At 41.2% G+C, this 24506-nt stretch overlaps 1 protein-coding gene across 2 annotated transcripts in view; it reads left to right on the forward strand.

Moving 5' to 3' along the window:
- The window catches only part of ARMC8 (armadillo repeat containing 8), a 191650-nt gene that overhangs the window by 80406 nt on the left and 86738 nt on the right, over window positions 1-24506 (forward strand). For both annotated transcript variants that reach the window (XM_030208942.1, XM_030208943.1), the window contains exons 13-16: window positions 9529-9611; window positions 9932-10013; window positions 15395-15481; window positions 20954-21046. In XM_030208942.1, the coding sequence (XP_030064802.1) occupies window positions 9529-9611; window positions 9932-10013; window positions 15395-15481; window positions 20954-21046 (345 nt within the window). The remainder of the gene's footprint in view (window positions 1-9528; window positions 9612-9931; window positions 10014-15394; window positions 15482-20953; window positions 21047-24506) is intronic.

The following is a 24506-nucleotide window of genomic DNA, read 5'->3' on the forward strand; positions in this document are numbered from 1 at the left end:
CCTCCAGTGGAGTACTGCTCAATAACAGCTGTTTCCCATATCCTAATCGTTCTTATCCCATTGTTGATTGTTTAGGAAATAGACATTTAGTTCTCTTCTGAAATAGGAAATAAATGTCTATGAGCTTGCCATGCCCTTGTTCTGCCAAGTCATGCCCAGATCATGCCCCCTTTCCATTTTCACACACTTGAGCTTGATAATATGCATATCCTGGCTTTGTAAAATGGGGGCTTGGACAAGATGAATGTTTGAGTGCCAGTTTATGCATATATCAAACCTGAATAGAGCTTGTAAAATGAGGACCAAATCAATAAACAGCTGATAAACATCTAAAATTCAAACTGTCCGTGCACAATAGAGATAACAGAGTCATATGTCATTGTTCAACTTTTATCTGCATTTATGTCTCTACTTTGGTACTCTTTCCTACTTTTTTTTTCTTTTACAGTTAAACTTCTATAGGTAGTTTTGTACTCTGAGGACAAGCATGGGTGATGTAATCGATGGAGACCCGGCACTGATACTACCCAGCGTTCGGAAGATTCTTGAACCTTTTGGCAGGCCCGACTGCACATATGTGTGTGCCTTCCTGCCTGCCTCACTCGCATGGGACCCATTGTTCTCTTTCATCTATGGAGAGATGAAGACATTTCTTCTCTTCAGTTGCATGGCTCTTTTCTCCACACAGAGTTTTTCTTGGCCTTTCTGTCTCTTTTTGTCAGGGACCATGTCTTTTTAATTATTTTTCTTCTGTTCCCATTATTTCCTTAGTTCATTAAATTTTTCCGTGGCTCGCAGCCTACTTAGGCCTTAGCTCCTGGATGGTTCTTGCTTTTTTTAAAGAAATAAAAATAAAAAATTTTTTTTTTTTACAATTGAGCCATTTGATTTCACTGCAGCTATCTTCCCAGTTATGTCCCAGAAACCTTCTAGTGGGTTCAAGAGGTGCACAGGCTGTACTAAGAACATGTCTGTGACTGATCCACATGATGTATGCTTAACCTGTTTGGACTCTGACCATAAGTCCTCTCATTGTTCTCTTTGTGCTGAAATGCAGAAGAGAACACACAAAAATCGGGAGGCTCTGCGTGAGAGACTTTGGCAAGCCAAAGTCCCAGTTTATCGGGATCAAAGGCATTGATCCTATAGCTTCTAGAGCTGCACTGACATCGAAGAGGTCTTCCCCTGCCTTGACCTTAGGCATTGGTAGTGCCCGCTTGGACTGAGCATCATCAGACCCAACACCAGGGATTTGTGAGGATTCCACATTTACCTCATTGGTGTCGAGGGACCCTGATGCTGGGCATCAAGTGAAGGCAATTAAGCATCAGCATCGGTTCTCTTTGAAGCACAGTGCCAGGAGCTCTGGGATCACTGGTACCCGAGAAGTGTTGGCGCCATGATGACTGCACTCCCTCTGTGGAAGTGGTACCGATGTGTTAGCCTCCTCGAAGCCAAGATTGTGCCTTCAATTTGGCTCCAGTAAGAAAACCAGAAGGCAACTGGTCTTCTAGATCCAATCCGGAACAGAAGAACGAAGCAGATCTTACGAAGAAAAGCAGTTCTTTTATTGTTTTCAAATGGACCCAGAAACACATTTTTAATCAACATTGGTAAAGTTTTTAGTTTCATACCAGCTGGTTTTCATTGCCCTTGATGTAGCCTGTACTTCTGGCGAAACATGGTCATGTCGGGCACTGGTTTGTGAATCCGGGGAGCTTTGAACAACCAATAAAAGAACTGTTTTCTTTCACAGGGTCAGCTTCTTTCTTCTGTTCCTCTTCAGTTTGGCTCCTACATCTTTGCAAGCTGTCTCCTCATCAGTGCCGGCTCTATATGTTTGCCCTCAAGGAGCATCTCCAAGTCATGTTATAGGAGGAGCTGGGTCGCATCCTAGCTCAGCATAAAGCCGAGGCATTGAGGGTGCCGATACCAACTATGGTGCTGCTCCGGCCCTCCTGGAGACCTATACCCTTCAAAACTCAGCTCTCAGCACCAGGGGAAGAAGGGAAGGGATTCTATTCCAAGTGCTTCCTTATGACCCAAAAGGTGGGGATTTCATCCCATCCTAGACCTGAGGGCCCTGTACAAATATCTGGTCAAAGAGAAGTTCAGGATGATTTCCTTGGGCACCCTTCTTCCCATTATTCAGGAAAATAATTGGATATGCTCTCTGGATTTAAAGGACACTTACATCCACATCCAGATACATCCAAGCCACAGGAGGTATTTCAGGTAGCAAACAACTGCCAGTACCATGTTCTGCTATTAGTCTCTTGTCCACTCCGAGTGTTTACAAAGTGTCTTGCAGTAGTTGCAGCATCGCTGTTCTCACTGGTAGTGCATGTGTTTCCCTATCTGGACATTTGGCTGGTAAAGAGCACATCAAAGGAAGGTGCTCAAGAAACAATGCAGAGAACTATTTGGTTGTTGGAGCTACTAGGGTTCATAATCAACTACCCAAAGTCCTACTCACTCCCAGTTCAACAAGTACATTGGAGCCCTGATAGACACAGTTCAAGCTCGAGCCTACCTTTCTCAATTAAGGGCAGATGCACTTATTTGCGTCAATTTCACAGCAGCCATCAGGCCACAGCTCGGCAGTTGTTGAGGTTCTCATCCACATGGCCTCCACCATTTGCGAGGTGCCCAGTGGACTCTGGCTTCCCATTTGTGTCAGGTCACACAGAATCTGAAGGAAGCCATCTTGGTCTCTCCAGAGTTCCGGCAATCCCTTCTCTGGTGGACAGTTTGGACCAATTTGACTTTCATTCCAAATTCCTCTTCCTCCCCAGAAAGTTCTATCCACAGATACATCCAACGTAGAATGGGGTGCTCATGTAGATGGGCTTCACACCCAGGGCCCCACTGGTCCTCTCAGGAGACTCAGTTTCACATCAGTCTCCTGGAGCTGAGGGCAATATGGAATGCTCTAAAGGCTTTCAGAGATCGGCTGTTGAACCAAATTGAAGAGCATTTTTACAAAACTCGTTTGGTCCATTTTATTTTGGCCAGTTTTGAGTTATGTGATTATTTTCATTCATCAAGGCCAGATTTATTTACTATAGCTTATTCCTGTGCCAATACTCACTAAGTCTATGGTACTTTAATGACTTTATGCTGAATACTCTATGCAAAATTCACTCAGTCCAAAACTTCTGCTGATTGACAGAGTGAGTTTTGGAAAAGTGCCTTTCAATTGTTCTGATCCAAACAGATAATTAGGTTGCCATGTATTATCTTAACAAGCAGGGGGATACGGGATCCTACTAGAGAGCTGTACGGGGATGGGGGAATCCTGCGAGGATCCTGTGGGGATGGACCTGGGTCCTGTGGGGATGGACCCGGGTCCTGTGGGGTTTCTGCGGAACCTTGACGGAGCTTTGCTTTCCCTCTCTACACATACCTCAGACTATCCTGGTGGTCTAGTAGCTTGCTTCGGGGTAGGAAAGGTCCCCAAGCTGCTGATCCTCTCGCCACTGCCGCTTGTTTAAAATGGCCACCAAGACTTCTAGCGTCAGCCTCATGAGGCTGCCGCATGAAGTCTCGGAGTCCATTTTATAAATGGTAATCAGTGTGTCATTTAGAGGAGCTGGTTAAAGGGGACACCTTAGCACTGTTATATTCATGCAGAGATTTTTTTTTTCTCCTGGTAATGGGCCACTAAAACAGATGCCATATTATGAGAATCAGGTGCTCAACATTGAGAGTTTCTATCTATCTATTTACTTATTTATTACATTTTATATCCCACATTAAACATGAATTAGGTTGAAACCTGGAAGCATTTAAATTTTTTTCCCTGTGTCTACATTAAAAGAAAAAGATAGCATGTGGGAATTTGCTCCTTTTGTTTTATGGATTGCAGTGGTAGATAAAAATGCACTTGCCCATTTTTATTACTACTATTTCACAGAGAGGTATTTAATAATGAGGGAAGGTTTTCCTTCATGCAGAAGTTCTGTCCAGCGTCAGTCTAAATGTGCCAACATTGTCCAGTTCAGCACACTATTAGCTGCCAAGTTTATACAAAGTTAATTATGTTCAGTGGAAAAATAAAATCTGTTGCCTCAGGCTGCTTGCTATGTGAATATTCTATCACTGTTTGATTATCGCTACCAAGTATTACATATTAAGGGCACTTGCTTTAAACTTTGCTTTAATTTGTTTATCCAGGCCTTACATGCACATGGATTTGCTTTTTAAACCCAAAGGTGAATCCTAAGGGCGGTTGAACAATTAAGTATAAACTGTGTTGTTTCTGACTTTACTTGTTTTGGACTGCTTTGGGTCCTGCTAATCTGTACATGTGCTGTCTTAGCAGAGTACAGAAGAAAATGATTTATGTTACTTTTACTAGAATTTTTATTGCTTGTAGAATCTGGCTTCCTTGGAGGGGGGGGGGGGGTGAAGGTGACTGCAGCACGGAAAGGGCTGGGAAGACCGGGAGCTGGGATGGAGGAGATTACTTGCGGCGGGAACGGGTTACATTTCTATACCCGTGCAACTATCTAAATCCTACCTGGTGTCACCTACCCTCCTCTCTTCCTTCCCGTTCACATTAATTGATTTGATTTGCTTACTTTATTTATTTTTTGTCTATTAGATTGTAAGCTCTTTGAGCAGGGACTGTCTTTCTTCTATGTTTGTGCAGCGCTGCGTATGGCTTGTAGCGCTATAGAAATGCTAAATAGTAGTAGTAGTAGTAGGTTTGGGCCACCAGCCATGGCATGGTGCTCAGAGCCACATACTTGGCAGGAAAAGACAACCTGGCAGACAGACTGAGCAGGGTGGTATCTCAGTATGGGAGTTGCTCGCAACATCTTTCAATAGTGGGACACCCCCTTGGTGGATATCTTTGCCACTCATCTCAAGAACTGCCTCAGTACTGCTCCAGACGTAAATCATACAGTAGGCTAGCATCAGATGTATTATTCCTCGATTGGGGAGAAGGGTCTTCTGTATATGTATCCTCCATTTGCTCTAATAGGGAAGACTCTGCAGAAACTCGAGCAAAAAATCGGGGAACTATGATCCTCACTGTGCCATATTGGCGAAGGCAGATCTGGTTCCCTCCTCTTCTAGAGTTGTCCTTCGAAAAACCTTTGAGATTGGAGTGTTTTCTGATCCTCATTATGCAAATCAAGGGGTCTCTCTTGCATTCCAACCTCCAGTCTCTGGCCCGATATTGAGAGTGTAGAATTTGTATCCCTTCATGAGTCCATAGTCTGTTATTGAGATGGACAAGAGGAAGCCACTGCTTGCCCTGGGATTGGTAGCATGGAATGTTGCTACTAATTGGGTTTCTGCCAGGTACTTTTGACCTGGATTGACCAATGTTGGAAGCAGGATACTGGGCTAGATGGACCATTGTTCTGACCCAGTATGGCTATTCCTATGTTCTTATTCTTATGCTTAAGAGTGTTTCCAAGGACCTGCTGGCTTCCAGGAAGGATTCCACTAAGAGGCATTATACTTTGGAAGAGGTTTGCCATCTGGTCTGAGGGCAAGGCCCTACATCCTTTCTCTTGCCTACATGAATGAGGGAGTTCCGGGGTTTCAGGTTAACCTACGTTTGAATGGGAGTAAGGATTGTAATTGGGGAGTGATTAATGGAGAAATTTATATTAAAATCGAATTGAGAGTACGGTTGTGTGTGTCACAATATCAGAGCCATGGCAATGTCAGTAGCCCACTTGAGATCAGTCTCCATTTAGGAGATTTGCTGAGCTGCAACATGGTCTTTGGTCTACACGTTTACATCAGAATACCCGACTCAACAGCCGGGTAGATCAGACAGTTTTGCAGAATTTGTTTGGAGTCTAGAATCCAACTCCACCCTCCTATGCCCATTTTTTTCTGTTCCAGGCTTCACCTTCGCAACAATACATTTTTAGTTGTTTAGAGTTACTTGTTCTGATTGGCCTTGCTATTTCAAGTCCCTATTGACTGTTGTTTTCGGTGAGCCTGGTAGCTAGGGATTCCCATCTGTGGTAGTCTACTGTCCTGCTTGTCCTTGGAGAAAGCAAAGTTACTCACCTCTAGCAGGTGTTCTCTGAGGACAGCAGGAAACAGATTACCACATCCCTCTCACCTCCAATAGGAGTTGAATTCTCTATGATATTTTTATCCAGCTGCGGGTCCTACACAAGTCAAGCAGGCAGGAAGACATGCATGCATGTGAGGTTGGGCCTACCAAGAGCTTCAATAATCTTCTGACCTTTAGGCAGTGTCCATGCTTGGGGCTCTGTTGATGACATCACCAATTTGTAATTGGTGCCTTTTGAGAACACCTGCTACAAATGAGTAACTTCACTTTCTCCCTAAACAACAGATTGCTATTGTACTTTACGTTTTGTTCATGTCATAACGTTTCTACACTTGTTAATCCAGACTTGCTTATCTTTTTTTTTCGGGGGGGGGGGGGGGAGAGAGAGAGAGTCTGTGCATGGTATCAACTCAAAATCAGAGTGATCCTTGTACTCCGAGTTTATGGATGCACTGCTCTGCTGTGCATGCTAATAATATGATCAGAATTTCAAAGTTCAAGAATAGATTGTAACAAACATGAAGTTTGTGAATCAGTGTTCATGGCGATGTCTCTGACGTGTAGAGGAGTGCACTTCATTTGTCATCACCTCTGTGTTCTGAGGACTCTTGAGACATTGAGGATGGCCCTGAAAAGCTAAGGCAGTCTTTCTTTTAGGATCCTCAGGAAGCAGCATTCAGACAAGTTACCTCTTGCCTACTAAATATACATATAAATATTCATGTGAAACAGTAAAAAAATAAAACGTATAAAACAAGCATTTCAGGAAAAAATAAGGAGCAGTTTTCAGGTTTTTACTTCTGGTTTACTACTGAGGTGGTTTCCGTTTGAAAATTAGCTGCACATTAAAAGTGACAGCATATGTTTGCACCTGCTATTGTGGGGCCATTTGAGACTAAAACAGCCTGCACATTCTTGAGAATCAAATTTATCTTACTGGTTTTCTTTTCCATCCTGCACGCGCTCCTCTTTTTTAAATCCAGCTGAAACCATGCACATTGTGAAAGTTCACAAATAATTTTAGCTGCTGTCAGGATAACAATTTTTGACCAGGACAATTTACCTATATAAATGCTTTTGAAATTATCCTTTAGATGGCTTGATAGAATCTTTGACATGCTACTGACTTAAAAGACTCACATATAATAAAGAATATAACCTCACTAAAAAAGAAAAACCTAAAATTTATGCTAAAAATATACAGTATAACCTCTCAGTCCCAGCCAACGCAATCAGATAAGTTTATTTAAACGCATCACTATTAATTCATTGCATGATATCAAGATATAATAGATATCATTATAAAAAATTGTTTATATAAAAATGGACCAGTGACAAAACAGGGAATAATTCTTGATGGAATAAGAAGCTATGACCATCGAGTTTCTCTGCTGAGGTCCAGAAGATCAACACAGTCAAGTCTCATTTTGTGTCAACAAATGTACAGTAATCACAACCTTTGACAAATCAAGTGATTTAGGCATAGGTAGTTATAGTTTATAAGTAAAAATTGTACACCATATTGTAAAATGTTCAAAGTTCAAATATAATGTGTGTTTGTAACTCAAAATTCAAGTACTTTTTTGACCCAACATTTTCCAACTCCTTTGTACTTTTAGCTCAGTTGGAATCACAATCTAAGGACAAATACCAAGGCTTAATTCAGCTATTGATGATGTTTGTCTGTTGGCATTGTAGCTGAACAATATTAGAAGAACACCATACAACATGTAAAAGCTGCTGTGTTTTTATTGGCTGTGTTTTAATCAGTTTGTAAATGACACATCTAAGACAGACCAGTGTTTCTGAAGCTGGTTTTAAAATAGCTCTTATCCAGTCTGGTTTTCAAGATATCCAAATTTAGGATTTTGCTCATGCCTTTGACAAAGCAAGTTACATTCAGGTACAGCATGTATTTCCTTGTCCCTGGAAGGGCCTTGTACTAAAGCTTTGCATGTACTAATGGACAATAGCATGTGCTACGTGACCCATAGGTATAAAATAGGTCATGCAGCATTTAGTGCTCGTTAAGCTTTAGTAAAAAAAAAGTCTCTAAGTTTGTACCTGAAGCAATGGTGGGTTAAGTAACTTGCCTAAGATCACAAGGAGCAGCAGCAGGATTTGAACTGGGCTTCCCTGGTTTTCAACCCACTGCTCTAACCTTTAGGCTGATCCCCCATAATGATATGAGTATGCGTGAATATGCATGTAATGAAAGCAGTGCATATAAATTTATCTCATGCGTATTAACTACGGATGTCTTGAAACCCAAGTGGCTTGAAAATGCTGACTTAGACTAACATTTTAATATTGGATAGAGTGAGATTGGCTGTTTTTAGGCTGCTTACCTCACACTTAGAATAATGCAAGTTGCATAGGCAATATTATTTTCAGATTGGTTGTACAAACATATATGTGCCTTACTAACATGCAAGCACTGAGTTCTTTATGACAGCTGGGTCATATTAAGATTACTTGAAATTGGAACTACACCTTTGTTTATGTAGTAATCATCAATGCTTTGCCTTCAAAAGTCTCTGATGCTACGATGATCATCTGGAAGAATCAGCTGTGAAAAACTCCTCTGGTCTTTGGTGTCAGTGCTTTGAACATTCTGGTATCTTGTGCAGTGGAAGAGAAGCAGAAATCAACCTCAATCTCTGTTCTCGAACTTCTGCTCGAATGAAGGTGGATCGCATACAGCAGTGCTAGAAATGAATTTGCAATGCAGTAGCACGTCTATGGGAAAAACACTAAGTGGCCATTTTAAAATAAGTTAAAAAATGTACCTTGCCTTTATTTCCTTTAGGTTGCCTACTGTGTTAAGTCTTCTCTTCTAAAACTATATGTTTCAAAGACTGCCCTCTCCCATCGCCAGATTAATGGCAAATGCTGTCCCTTTCTCAGCTTTATATTACTGCTGACGGTAAACTGACTTGAAAATGTCTATTCTGTATATAATTGTAGGTTTTTCTGATTCCCAAGTGCTTGTTTTAGACTACCTCATAAAATGTATTTTTTGGCACTTATATAATGATATTTATCTTTATATTCAGACCTAGAATAATTCATAACTTCTTTATCCTACTGTTTATATACTACCGTATATATAATATTTGCTAAAACTGGTAAACAGTCTTTCATGATAAAATATGGTCTAGTTTACCGGAATTTAAGAAATATGTACTTATTAGGTTTGGCTGTTAAAGTGAAGTTTTCTTTTTCTGTTCCTGATGTATGATTCAGTAAATGGCAAACAGGAGAAAATGCTATTCTTTCTCTGACAAGCCGTCAAACTCCCACTACAACAGGAGAAAAATAACCCATGTTGCTATTTCTAAGCAAGGCAACACTTCTTGTCAAATGCAGTATTTGGCATTAATATAAATCATACAGGAAAATACTTGCATTTACAAGCATAAATGAAGGGATTGTCAACTCCTTGTTGTTATTTATGCAGCATTAACCTTTTTCTCCAGATCATTGAGACTGAAAATATGATGGACCGAATTGTGAATGGCTTGTCTGAGTCTAGTATCAAGGTGCGGTTAGCTGCAGTCAGGTATGAGTTTTCATGGTCTGAATAACATAATTTGCAGTGTGTTTAACTCCGTTTCCCTGCTGGTCCTTCGTGACATAAGCTAAGTAGCTTCCTGACTTGCTAAATGTTTTGCTGAACCAATAACAAAGCCCTCCAAATGTGTTATTAATATTAAAAAAAAAAAAAAAATCAGCGGCAGTAAGTTATGCAGTAGTTAAATATACATTCATTTTTTTAATGCTTTTGATACGTTTGTGTTTTTTTTTTTAATCCCTGTCTTGATAATGAGTAAGAAAAATTGGACTCTCCCTTTTTGAACTGAAGTTCCTTCTCTCTTGTAGATGTTTACACAGCTTGTCTCGATCTGTGCAGCAGCTCCGGACCAGTTTCCAGGATCATGCAGTATGGAAGCCCTTAATGAAGGTAGGCTGGTGACAATTGCATGCTGAGCTAATATCTAAAATAATATCAGGATATGCATTGCTACTACTATTAGAATTTCCTAAAGTGCTGCTAGACGTACATATACACATAAGATGTGGACCCTACTCCATGGAGCTTGCTATATCTTCAAGACAGATAAATAGGACAAATAAGAGAATTGGGGTGTTTGATTTATTATAGGAATGGTTAAAAGTGACATAACTATGAACAAGAGAAGCAGCCTAAAAAATGTGGGATTTTAAACTGGATTTGAATGGGGCCAGAGAAGGGAGCATTGCACACTGATCACATGAGTCTGGTTTCAAAACCAATTCTGTTAAGTTTCATCTAAGTTCAGTTAGTGGTTATTACTGTGTAGGAGGTATTCCCATCTCTGTACAGCCTCTAGTTGTTCACTTCATGCAAGTTTTGTTATTAACAAAGCCCGATGTCAGACCTCCAACAGTGTCATCGGATCTCAACGTTGTCCTTACCCAGCTGATGAAAGCTGCTTTTGAGCCGCTTGATTCCTGTCATCTGAAGTATTTGACCTGGAAAGTTGTGTTTTTGGTGGCGGTCATTTCAGCTTGCAGAGTCTGTGAGCTTCAGGCCCTAGTAGCTGATCCACCTTTACACTAAGTTTCAATTTCAATAGCGTAGTTCTCCGCACACACCCTAAGTTCTTTCCTAAGGTAGTGTCGAAGTTTCATCTTAATCAGGCAATTTTTCTACCAACATTTTTCCCAAAACCACATGCCCATCCTGGCGAGAGTGTACTGCATACCTTTGATTGCAAGTGAGCCTTAGCCTTCTATCTGGAGTGGACTAAAGCCCATAGACAGTCTACCCAGCTTTTTGCTTATTTTGACCTAAACAAGATGAGGATACCCATCAGCAAGCACACAATTTCTAATTGGCTAACAGATTGCATCTCCCTTACTTATTGCCCAGACTGGGCTGACTCTGGAGGGTCATATCAAGGCTCTTAATGTCAGAGCCATGGCTACATCGATAGAAGTCAGCCTCTAGAGATAGCTAAAGGTTAGAGTAGCACGTTGAGAACCAGGGAAGCCAGTTTCTAATCTCCACTGCTGCTCTTTGTACTCGAGCAAACCACTTAGAGGACAGTTCTATGAAGGGGCAGCTGTTTGGAGCCTGTTCTATAAAGCAAAGTAGGTACCTGTTTTCCTTTATAGAATGCTTATGTAGCAGGATAGATATGTGCCTATATTTTAAGTGCAAGCAGTTAGCCAACCAGAGAACTGATGTAAATGCTGGCAGCTAGGTTGCAAAAAAGTGCATGTAAATTAAAGCATTTTATAATTTAATGTGTAACTGTGTATATGATCTGTGCTCTGACCATGTGTATGCCTGTCTTCAAACTGTGTGCCATTGCATTTAGACACCATTTTATAGAATAGTGTATAGCCAGAATGTTGGTATTTATGTATGTATATGCCAATATTTTGGTCATTTATAATAGAATTACCCCCATATCCTCCATTGCCTTAGGTGCAAACCTAGATTGTATGCCATCTGAGAACAGTTAAATTACCCACTGTAGCCTTGAACTATTGAGAACTGTGTGAGCTAAAGTCAAATCCCTAATACTTAAAAGCAATAAGACAGAAACTATAAAAGGAACACTGTGGGGGGGGGGGGGGGGGGGGGTAGGCTAACATCCAGGATTGCTAGACCATAGATGGCTGGCCTAGCTGAGAACATGATGACCCCCACTAATTGGGGCCCCTGCTCCCTCATTAGCTTTTTTTTTTATAAAGATTCCCTCTCAACTTACAAAGCTTGTGTAGACGAGAATACATTAGGATGGAGTCCTGCTCTGTTCTTCTCGGGAGACATCTGTGGAGAACCACTGACCTGGGTGCTTCTGGGCCCTAAAGAGAGAGGAAGGAACATCCAAGAGGAAAGCAAAGTGTGAGAGACGCATGTAGCTATGACCAAGGTTATTGTACCCACAAACTCCACTCTAGAGCTTAAAGCAAGAGTTCTCAAACAGTGGATTGCAAACTCAGATAGGGTCACAGAGCTTACATTTGGGGTCGTGACCTGGGTGGGTCCTCTATAAAGATGTTATTGGTCTGTGCCACCGGGGGGGGGGGGGGGAGTGAGGGGGTGAGGGGTGGTGTCATGCATGTTCTGTGACTGCTGAAATAGGTTTGAGGTCACAGAAAATTGTTAAATGCTAGCCAGAAGTCTGCAGGCTTGGGATGTATGTGGTAAAGGAAAATCTAGAAAACAGGAAGTGATGCCTTGAGCCTTTTCCTCCAAGGGTACAGACAGAACTTTTCTTTCTTTGAAAACAGAACAACTCTTCTATTCTCCACTGTCTGGAAAGGATTAAAAATCACTCCTTCCAAATTTATCAGTTTTCCTAGTAATTACAGCACTAGGAAACACCTGAGTTTGACCAGCCTGTAGTTGATGAAATCAGTTGAATAACCATTGCTGCTGAGGTTAACCATATGGGTTGCAGAGAAGCACCCATGAGCAGCATCGTAGAACCTGTATTGAAGGCTCCTGGTGTTGTCCAGAAAGAAAATGCCCAGGATTTAGCTGTTTGCAACAAGGTGAAAACTGACCCAGGCAAACCACTTCTTGAGAAAAGGGAGGAAGGTGCCTGGTCAGAAATGCTTATAGCCCTTTAAAGTTTCCATGACATTACTAAAAGGCTGTTACCCCTAGACCAGGAAGAAACTGCTCAACAAGGCTGAATTTGCAGTGACCACTGCTCTGTGGAGGAGCTTTCAAGAACTTTGGCTGTAATTTTTGTGGCTGTACTAGAAATGGGCTAGGCTAGTAAGATATCTGATGAAAGGAGCTCCTCAGCATCGCATATCTCCACCATGTAAGGCTCACCCAGCATGGGTCCCTCTGGGAGTCATGGACTCATTTCCCTGAACAGGAAGGCTAACCCATTAACCTTTGCATACTGTTGCCTGAAAGGAGGACTCTGCGCTTCTTTCCAGTGTTGCTGGATTCAATGGAAGAGGTGTTAAGTCATGCAACCACTTCTTATCATTGTGTGGAGAGAGGGATCAGAGAAATTGAAAACTACTACTACTACTTGACATTTCTAAAGCGCTACCAGGGTTACGCAGCACTGTACAATTTAACATAGTAGGACAGTCCCTGCTCAAGGAGCTTACAATGTAAAAGACAATCTAAAAGACAGGTGTACAATCTAAAAACAAGTATAACCTGATTAAGTCTTGGTATCATGGAGTTCTGTGAGTGCTGTGCTTTCTAAAACTGGGTTTGTGTCATATGTGAACCAGCCAGTTTTACCTCTTCTTTCTGGGGAAAGGCATGTATCTTCTTTTCCATCGTGATCACCTTAAGGCTGGACGCTGACATTTCCTACTCTTAGGAGAACATATCTCTAATAAACTGAAGCAGTGAAGGGTAGTGAGAAGCAAGTTCATATTTTAAAACAGACAGAACATCTCCTTTAGATGAGGCAGGATCTCCTCAACACAAACTTGCTAGGGAACTTAGACTTCTATGTCATCCTCTTCCCCCAAAGATCACCTAGGGTTGCTCCTCTTACAAGGACAATCTTGTTCTGGTTCATATAGATTGCTTGAAGTGCTGAATGTGCCCAAGATGGGACAACAGGAAGAACTCTTTTCTCCCTTTCTGACCTGGTATTTGCAATTTACAGAAGATTTGGTGCGTTCATGTTACTAGAATATTTATTTCATATTCCCCCAATAACTTTAACAAGAATGGCTTCCCGGTGATAGGGTTCTCTTCCAGAAAAGTAAAGAGGATAAGAGGCAGCAGGGGAAATGGAAGTAGGATCTGATGTTTTTGAGCCACCCCTGATAGAAGGCTACTGCAGGCAGAAGCCCTGGGAGAACATTTACAGAAGCTACTGAAAGATGAGGCTTTAGAAGCCTGTTCAGCCGGAAGGTGGAGTCCTGGAGAACATACTTACCAGTACCTGCTGTCCCAGAGGCAGCCAAATGCTGAACCCTGAAAGCCTGCTCAGTCAAAGACCTGAGTACAGGAAGCACACATACTGATATCTGTTTTATTGGGAGAATCAACCTGAAGGATGGTGCCTGAGAGTTTCACTGCAATCCTGTTTGCCTGGAGACCATTAACTTGGGGCTTTGTAATCCTTTTGCAGAAGATCTCATATCTTTACCATCTACTGGAGATAGAAATACTGGAGAGGAAGGCAGCACCGGGCTTCTATAAGGGAAGTGAAGTCAGTTCTGATCTTTTTTTTCTCAGTCTTTGTTTGTTGGCAGGAGGACATAACCCATTTGTCTGGACTGATTGGACATGAACAGTATAAAGTTAAAATATTTGTGAAATTGGGCTTCAGGGCAGGCTTTCAAACAGGATACCTTTACCTTTTGTGTGTATGAGGTGTTAAAGGTGACTCGAGGTAGAAGCAGAGCCTAAGATTTTCCAAGGTGCCTGCACTGTCACCTCTGAACTGCTGCAGATGGCTCAGTCTTATGTAAAAAGATTCAAAGGATGATATTCAGCTGGTGGATATCCAGTTAAAGATAAGCAGATAAGTTATCAGGCTATCCTTAACCAGATATTCAAAAAGATATCATGATAAGTTGACCTGTTTGAATAATATTGGTTTACAGCAACAATTTCCAACCCATAGTAGAATTGCCATATATAGCTGTGCTGGGCCCTTGGTGTAGTTCTTATTTACCAAATAATTGCCAAAGTATTGCAGAACCCAGAGAGAGAATAATCAAGTTTCAAAGTTAAAAAAGAATATTTGTATCTTTGAGACTTGACTTGCTACTAATATGAGTCATTATAAAGTGTCTTTTTTCCTTTTTTGTATCTATGAAGAATAATTCTTCATTGAATAAGGCCCAGTGAGTGGTGAAAGTTGGGCACCACTGGTCTGTAACCTACTTGTATCCTCTGTAGTTTCAGAGCAGAATTAGAGGAAAATAGGATCTAATATTCAAAAGAAAATATCTATAGAGCAGTTGCTGCTAAATGGATTTGCGCTAGCTACTGCTATCCATGGATATTCAGCAGCAATGCATGGATAGAGCTGCCGAATATCCCTACAGACTTGCCCTGGCAGTGCCTGGGAAGAGCAGCAAGTTATCCCAACAGTCTATATATTGCTACTATCCAGAATACTGGCTATTTGCATAGCTGTGCTGAATATCTGTGATTTATTAAAATACCACAGGCAAAATTTAAATATCAGCCTGTTAGTGTTTTGCTCTAATCTTATCTGATTAAAAACACTGAGTATTAGTAAATCTGTTTTCTGTACTGGAAGAAACACATTGGTAATGGCATATTTTGTAAATTAAAATCTGTCTTGTGCTCTTTTAGCTTTTCTGTGTTTTTGCCCTTCTCCTTAGGTTTTACAGAATGCTCCAGATGAAATCTTGGTAGTAGCCTCCTCTACACTGTGTAATCTACTTCTTGAGTTCTGTCCAAGTAAAGAGGTTGGTATTTCAGATTCACTAAATTCCTTTGTCTGGTTGAGTTATACTATAATATTGTTTAATGACAATTCTTTCCCAGACCATAAAACTGTACACTTTGAAAAATCCAATCAAAGGAACACGGGCTATTAGAATGTTGCTGTTCCTTAGGCCAGCATAAGACCAGTCCAGGAATTTTTAGGTAATGTAACCATCTACCAGTGAATACAGACAGTGAATACAAAATTGTGCTGTGCCTTAATAGGAGGCTGAGCAGCTCAAACAATTCAGTCTTGTATCTCCAGCGGATGCTAAATCATTGACTCTGCAGCTCCAGTTTGGAATACTTTTATAGCTCCTAGTCTGGTTGATGACTGGTACCAGAGTAGCTGGGAGAGAGGTTTTTATCCGCCTTTATAATCCTCTAGGAAATATCTGGTGGTGCCTGGTCCCTTTCACAACCTCCTCCCCAAGGTTTTGTCTGCCCTTTGTTACTGACTGCTGGCTTAAGAGAGTTGGGGCTTGTGAGTAGGAAAACAGCTAGGGTAAGTTTTCTGCCTTTCTCTACCTGCACGACCTGGTGAGGGAAAGAGTGTTCACCAGTGGCGTTCTTTACTACCTCTCAGATCTCCGTGTCTGATTTTTATTATTGATGGTGGCTCTGCAGAATTTGTTAAATGCTGATCCTTCTGTGGAGCAAATGGACTCGTGCTTCATGTAAGCAACTTAAACAGCAGCAGCAGACAGATGATCCAGGTGAGGGTCTGTCAGGGACCAGTTTTCAGAGCATTTCTCCTCAGCCCAAAGATTCTCATATTTCTGAGGTGGCTTGTGGTTCCCCTTCTCAAACTCTGTGAATGGTGGCCATTCTGAGTGTGTGTCCTGCAGTGGTATCACTTTAACTGGCTGCAGTTCCTTCAGTGGAGGGTCAAACCTTTACTCCTCTTTCTTCTTCTTCTCTGACAGGAATTGCTTCGGTTTTGTCACCAGATTTTATTCTATCTCTGCATCAAGCTTATTTATTAAAACAGAGCCAAGCTCACTATTATTCCTTGCCCTAAACAATTCAGTTAGAACAGGAAGGTGTTCTTGACTCTCTTTTAATTCCTCTGTGTTTTCTGACCATTCCTCCTGATCTTCTGTTCTTAGAGATCTGCTGGAAGAAGGAGAAATTCCCATTGAGGAGGAAGATGACCCTAAGGTTCTCAGATTATTTCAAAAAGATCTCCGTGTCTGATTTTTATTATTGATGGTGGCTCTGCAGAATTTGTTAAATGCTGATCCTTCTGTGGAGCAAATGGACTCGCTCATTTAAAATCTCTTGAAGCTCTTAATATTTCTGCTCAACTTTCAGCTCAAAAGGATTCAATTGTGCATGGTCACAAAGGTCCATTAAAAGCCTTTCCTTTCTCTAAGGCAATTCTGGACCTAGTCTCAGCTGAATGGGCCTGCCCTGATTCAGGTCTTAGTTGGCCAAGCTATGTCCTGGTTGTATGCTCTATTTCTGCTAAATATTATAGAAACCCAAGGTGGATGCTGTAGTAACAGCTGTACCAAAGGAGACTACCATTCCTGTAGAAATACATATAGTCTTGAATGATTTGCAGGACAGCAAGGTGGAATCAGCCCTTAGAGGTTGATGCTCATGGACATCAGCTTTTTATTTGTTCTTTTGTTGCAAGAAAGGGAATAGGATTTGATATACCGCCTTTCTGTGGTTATAATCAAAGTGGTTTACATATTATATACTGGTACTTATTATATACCTGGGGCAATGGAGGGTAAAGTGACTTGCCAAGGGTTGCAAGGAGCTGGACCAGCAGGATACAGACCAAGAGCAAGATCAGGACATATTCAATCCAGATCAGCTTTCTTACTTGGAGGCAGGCCTAGTATATCTAGCTGATGCTCTTTATAATTTGATTTGCGTACTGTCTAGAAGTATGGCTTTGTCAGTAACTGTGTGTTGCTTCGTTTGGTTAAGAAATTGGTTGACTGATGCAGCTTCTAAGGCCCACCTTGGTAAACTCCCCTATAAAAATAAGTTTCTGTTCAGATATTTAAAGATCTAGGAAAGGTTAAACCTCATAATCTTCCAGAGGATAAGCCTAGGCACTCCTCCAAAGCTGCTTCCAGTAGGCTGAAGTTCAGGGATGCCAAATGGTATAAGCCAGGACATTCAACCTATTCTTAAAAAGACCATTTTCAAACTAGCCAACCCTCCTTTCCAGTGGATAAGGGAGCAGGTTCCCAGAGATCTCTTCCCTAGAACGTCTCAAGAGTTGGCTAATGATGGGATTCTGTTCCTGTTAAGGCATAGCATAGTTTTGTGCTCTCTATCTCCATCTGCTAGTAAATGGGCACATAACCCTCAGCTTCCTGGTCTGGTGCACTAAAGGAAAAAAAAATTAGCAAGTAAGAACCTGATCTCTTCGTTGCCGTCATTCTAGTGGCTCAGTATCAGTGCTTAATTGGGACCTGGGGAGGGGGAAGGACTTGGCAGCCATGAAGGAAAGCCTGTGGCACATCAGTTTCCAACTCTTCTGCCATAAATGACAGTAAGCAGAGCTGCAGCAGTTTCCAAATTCTAACTAGACTGACAGTTCAAGTGTAGAGGAAGGTGAGCCCAGATGTAGGTAAATTAAGTAGAACTGAGCTGGATTTGGACTTAATCACTAACCTTTCCAAATCTGAACCCAAGCTGAGTTACAAATTCAGGTACAATAGGTATTTTCCTTCCCTAGATGGATTAAAGTTTTGAGTTTTGTAGCCGAGGTGAATGAAGGTGAAATGATTTGTCCAAGGTAACAAGGAACCTCAGTGGTAAAAGTAGAATTTCAACCATGCTTTCCTGTTCTCAGCTTGCTGGTTTAACCATTAGGCAACTCATCCAGTCTATCTGGATGTCACAGAGCCAGCCATATTAGCTTTTTTTTCATCAAGAAGGACATTTGAAAGTGCTAGCTAACTTTCAGGATGGACAAAACAGTAATTTAACCCTTTAGTGTCCAATGTTCCCATCAATCTCTTCCCATATGGCTTATTACGGGAACATTGGACACTGAAGGGTTTTAAAAAGCATAGGCATTTGTTTACAATCATGGAGCAAAAACAAAGATCTATAAATTGCGTAGTGTCTCTTGGTTGTGCTAATCACTAGTACTAGGTGATGGTAATGAACAAATAAAGTGACTCTTAAAGTTAAGATTTTCATGAATACGTTAAAAGGCTAATGGCACAATTCTATAACTTTGATGCCACACACTGAGTGTTAGTTCTAGGGAAGCATCTTGGTGCCAAGATTCCTTTATAGAATACTGGCACAAATCAGCATTGACACACCTATATTCAGGTGTGACCAGTTTCCCCAGGTCTGTGGCTGGTGTAAGTTGGCATGCCTAAGTGCATGTAACTTATAGTATTCGTGTAAGTTGATACTACGCCCCACCTATATGTGCTCACTCTTTAATCTACACACCATGGTACTTAGTGCCCTACCTAGCAGAATAGTGCATAATGCATTTGGGCATGTAAGTGGCACTAAATTGGTGCGGTTTTGTGTGCATTGCACACATAGCTGCACACACCCAGTTAAAGAATTGCCTTTATTTTTTAAAAGAGGCTACAGTGGCAACAGATAAGAGTGTGATGAGAAGATATCTCTATTTTTACCAAACCTGATAATGTTTCTCCGAAGCTATTCCATTTAATTCAGTTGCTTTGCAAAGAAGCTGATAAAACACTTTTTAGCAAGAAAGATAATAGCTAGTGTTGTGCACTCAAGGGGTCGTGCTTAGAACTCCTGTGCTGTTCCGAACAACGCTGGAGAAATACCACATGCAAATTTAACCACTGTCATAGCATTGAGCATGAGGGACAACTGTGGTTGGATTGTGCCTGGGCATGCTCTCAAGAGCATAGGAGAAAAGCCCTGACCTGTCAAACCTGATTTGACAGGCCAAGCTTAAGGCCTGGTGGTTCAGTTGACCCCAGGCTCTCCCAGGCCCTCGCCCGCCCCCAAAATAAAATTTTAACCTGGTGGTCCAGTGGAACCCCTTCCTCCTCCCCCCCCCCCCCCCCAAAAAGGAGATTTCCAATCCCCCCAATGACTTTAAACCTGGTGGTCCAGTGGGAACCCTAGCAGGACACCTCCCTTTGGTGGCCTACCTTGGTTTGAGGAGGAGGGACGGAGTCCGACTCCCTTCTCATGCAGGTGCCTCCTCAAAAGGCAGCGCCCTGCCCTATGCATCCTGGGATGCACTGGGCTTGACTACCATATAAGGGAGAAACTCCCTTATATGGTAGTTTAAACCCTGCTTAGTGCATCCCACCAGGATTAAGGTCCTTTTGGGGGGGGGGGTTCCGTTCACATTTTATTTGGGGGGGTGGGGTGGGTAGGGGCCTGAAGTCCACTGAACCACCAGGTTCTCACATCTTTGTGGGGTGGGGGGTCCGACTGGTCCATCAGGATTTGTCTTTGGGGGGGGGGGGGTTCTTGTGGTCCACTGGGGCTTGACGGCCGAGTTGCTTCAACAATCTAATGCTAGCTCTGAGCTGGCATTAAGTTCCCGGTATTAAGGGTGCCCTTATTAAGGGCGCTCTTCTTTGCGCATCCAGGCGCAAGTAAAATGAACTAATTTACATGCAGTTTACATGCTAGCCATACTAGCTTTTGACTTGATCGTTGATTTCCGTCATGAGCATCTAGCACTAGCAAATGCGGGTGCTAGTCCGGCGCTAATGTAGCGTCCGCATTTGCTTCTGAGCTTTGCCCTGTCTGTGTGTAGGTGATCCCAGCAGTGTAGTTTGGTCAAAACTGGGGAGGAGTTTTGATGAGCTGGTGTACTGTATGAATGTGTACATACCCGCATGACTTACAGGGCAAGACAAAAATAAGTAACCTACAGTTTTTTCAGCAACCGCTTTGAATTTCAACAAGAAGTTTTACATGCTTGCTTATTTATTTATTTAGATTTTGCTCACGCTTTTTCAGTGAGTTACATTCAAGGTACATTGGATATTTCACTGTCCCAGGAGGGCTCACAATCTAAGTTTGTACCTGAGGCTATGGAGGTTTAAGTGATTTGCCCAAGATCACAAGGAGCAGCAGTGGGATTTGAACCAGCCACCTCTGGATGTCAAGACTGGTGCTCTAACCATTAGGCCACTCTTCCACTCCACTATTTAGCCATCATACTTACATATTACTATTAAACATTTAATTATCTTAAGCTATGTTGATGTTACTGACATTTTAACATTACTGCCTAGTGATTTTGTGCATTAAAACTGTTTTTATAGATACCCTATTATAAAATTACCACCATATGGCAAATTATATTAGGGAGCGGTATTCAGGTCAAGGGACAGCATAAAATTGTTAGAATGTTACTTTTGAAAAGAAAAGAAAAAGTTGTTAACAACAAAATGTGATTTGTATCTAGAACATCTATAAAATGCACAGTACTATACATTTTTTCCCTCTTATTACAGCCTATTTTGGAATCTGGAGCCATAGAGCTGCTGTGTAGTTTAACCCAGAGTGAGAATCCAGCCCTTCGAGTGAATGGAATTTGGGCTTTAATGGTATGTAACCATAGTATTTGCTTCATGTATTGCACTGTTAAAATTCAAAGTAATCTACAGAAGATGGGATGGGACGACTTCCCTATGAGGAAAGGCTAAAGCGGCTAGGGCTCTTCAGCTTGGAGAAAAGGCGGCTGAGAGGAGATATGATAGAGGTCTATAAAATAATGAGTGGAGTTGAACGGGTAGATGTGAAGCATCTGTTTAAGCTTTCCAGGACTAGGGGCATGCGATGAAGCTACAATGTAGTAAATTTAAAAAGAATCGGAGAAAATGTTTCTTCATTCAAAGTGTAATTAAACTCTGGAATTCGTTGCCAGAGAATGTGGTAAAGGCGGTTAGCTTAGCGGACTTTATAAAAGGTTTGGAAACCATGGCTACTTAGGATGTTTTTTAAATGTAAGGACAAATTGTTGTTGGGGCTTAAGATATCTGTATTTCCTGATGTCGCAAAGGAAACACAAAAGAAACGCAAGCAATGTTTGTTATTGAAACCAGAAATTTTGCGCCTGGGAGGCACATTTTATCTTAGATTCCCTTGTAAATGCATTGTAATTTACAATACACAAAAGGTTTTTTTTTCATGGATCCATCTCATTTAACAACATTTGTAACATCTAAGAGAACATAAGGAACTAAATAATGTAAAGTATGTTCACTCTCTCCTAGATGCAGAAATCTTATAGATAACTTTTTACCTTTAATTTGCCTCCAGTGTAATGAATATCTCCCCATTTAAAGTGGACTTGAGTGTTGAATAAGTGAAATAGTTTTCCTTTTTTCCTATTATGTTTATTTAATATGTTTTTTTTTATTTTAACACTTTCTATTCAAGTGTAATTCCTTGAAATATTTGTAAATCCATAAAAATAAAAAAAATTAAAAAAAAAAAAAAGGTTTGGACGGCTTCCTAAACGAGAAGTCCATAGACCATTATTAAATGGACTTGGGGAAAATCCACTATTTCTGGGATAAGCAGTATAAAATGTTTTGTACTTTTTTGGGATCGTGCCAGGTATTTGTGACCTGTATTGGCCACTGTTGGAAACAGGATGCTGGGCTTGATGGACCTTTGGTCTTTCCCAGTATGGCAATACTTATGTACTAAGATTTTTTTGTTACTTCAGTGCCCTTTCCCAGTATATTGAAAAGTAATAGCCCAGTGTAACATTGAGATTGAGTGAAGACATCTGTTCATTGTGTTCAGCCTTTTTTTTTTTTTTTGCTGCAGGCTTGTTAGGTGCTTGCTTGGATATGCTGTCTAGATACTAACCTGTCTAGTGGTGTGTTAACATACTAGCCAGTTTATTAATGTAGCTTGCTGGGCTGCTAAATAACATTTATTGGAGTCAATTTTAATTTGAGCTTCTTGGTTCAATGGAGGTTTGTCCTTCAGTTTGAGCTTCACAGCATGTGACATTTGCACACTGCTGTCATATTGGCCTGTATGATCTTATCTCATTTGATTGATAACTTCTTAATTTTCAGTTTATCCCATGATCCTTTTTCAACTCTCATCTCTCACACACCTATATATGGTAATGTGTTGACCACATAGTACTTTAGTATTCCATATGGGACTGAACCAAAGCCATGGGAAATATAATTCCCTCCTTCATACTGCTTGTAGCATTTTTAGGTAGTTTTGAGGATAATTTTGTAACAGGGCACCTAGGTGAGAAAGGCACAAGGGTGCGTATTTTATAAAGGCTAAATCCCAATCTTCTCTCCACAATTAATTCATTACATGATTAATGGGGAAAAGACCTCAGTGGCTTCATAGCCCAAGAATGGGCATATTAAAAGCCTCACAGTAAATTCACCATCATCTGTCTAAACCCCCCCACTTTATTTTAACAATTGAAACCATATTCATACATTACAATCAATACTTACAAAAATCACAGTAACTAATTATATTTTCAATGTGTTCCTTTAAACATTTCAATATTGTGTGGTTTTTGTAAGTATCGATTGTAAAGTATGAATATGGTTTCAATTAATTATGGTGAGAAGATTAGAATTTAGCTTTAAGGATTAATGATTGAGCACAGAATTTTCTAGGTCTCAAGCACCATCAGTTGTAAGAGTTGCTGGATTTTATAAAGGCAACCTGTATGCCTATGTGTCTTTAGTAAATAGCCATCCTGAAAGCTCCCGCATAAAATTTATTCCTGACTTGGACTTGGAAGAGGTGAATGTATATGCAAGTAAGAATCTGTACATATGTGCATTATTTTATAAATAAAATACTGACGCAAGTATTATCCCCCCCCCCCCCCCCCCCCCGACTTCAGTTGTTCTCCTTCTTCAGGAAAACCTATGCATTTATCACATAAAAGTAGGCACTGTAGGCCTTGATTTTAGCCAGTGCCTACTTGTCTTTCTCTGAGGACAAGAGGGACATCACTTACTATTGTATGACATCATCCAATGGGTGCCTTCCCACCCACCTGAATTGTACAGGTCTAGCAGTCTGTTTTTTTTTTTCCATGGAGCTAAGACAACATATTTTTTTCAGCTCTCCTCAGTGTGGTTTTTTTTGTGTGTGCCTTTGCGATGTAAGTACCTGGGACCTTATCCTTTTTTCCTTTCTGCTCTCCTCAGTGTGGTTTTTTGTGTGTGTCTTTGCGATGTGAGTACTTAGGACCTTATCCTTCTTCTCCTTTTTTTCCTTTCTCCTAAATTGTTTTTTTTTTCTTGGTGTTTTGCTGGCACTTTTAAATTCCTTTAATTTTGGCTTTACGCCCCCTTAAGCCTGAACTTCCTGGTCTGGACTTACTTTTTTAAAGAAAGGAAAAAAGAATTGAGCCATTTGATTTTAATAGTGTCCAATGTTCCCATAATAAGCCATATGGGAACAGATTGATGGGAACATTGGACACTAAGGGTTAATGTGGATTACTTTTTTAAAGAAAGGAAAAAAGATTGAGCCATTTGATTTTGTTGTGACTATTTTTGCCCTGATGTCCCTTAAAACTCTTCAGTTCAACAAGATCATGTCTGTGACTCACCTTTACAGCTGCCTCTTGCCAAGCCTTGGACCTGATCACAAGGCCTCTGATTGTAAACTCTGTCCTAAAATGCAGAAAAGGACTTTGAAGAGTTCAGAGTAGAGAGTTGCACGGGGACAGAAATTTCACCTGTCCCCACAAGTTATCTCCATCCCCACCCATCTCCTGTACTAAAGTAACCCATCCTATGCATTGAAGTCCCGTTGCCCTAGAGGGGATTCTCACAAACCCGTTCCCATGCAGCTGTCTAGTTCAGAGGTGCTGCACGAGAAACTTTTTGGTGCTCTTAAGTTTGGTCCATCTACATCTACATCAGCATTGGTCTCTGTGGCTGGCGGAGCTGCATTGGACAGTGGGGAGGCACTGACACCGAAGAGGTGTCTGCCTACCTCAGTCAGTGTTGGACGTCAGTAGGGCCCTATTGGGCCAAGCATCATTGGATCCAA

This window comes from Microcaecilia unicolor, chromosome 7 (genome assembly GCF_901765095.1).
Source record: "Microcaecilia unicolor chromosome 7, aMicUni1.1, whole genome shotgun sequence".
Classification (NCBI taxonomy): Eukaryota; Metazoa; Chordata; class Amphibia; order Gymnophiona; family Siphonopidae; genus Microcaecilia; species Microcaecilia unicolor.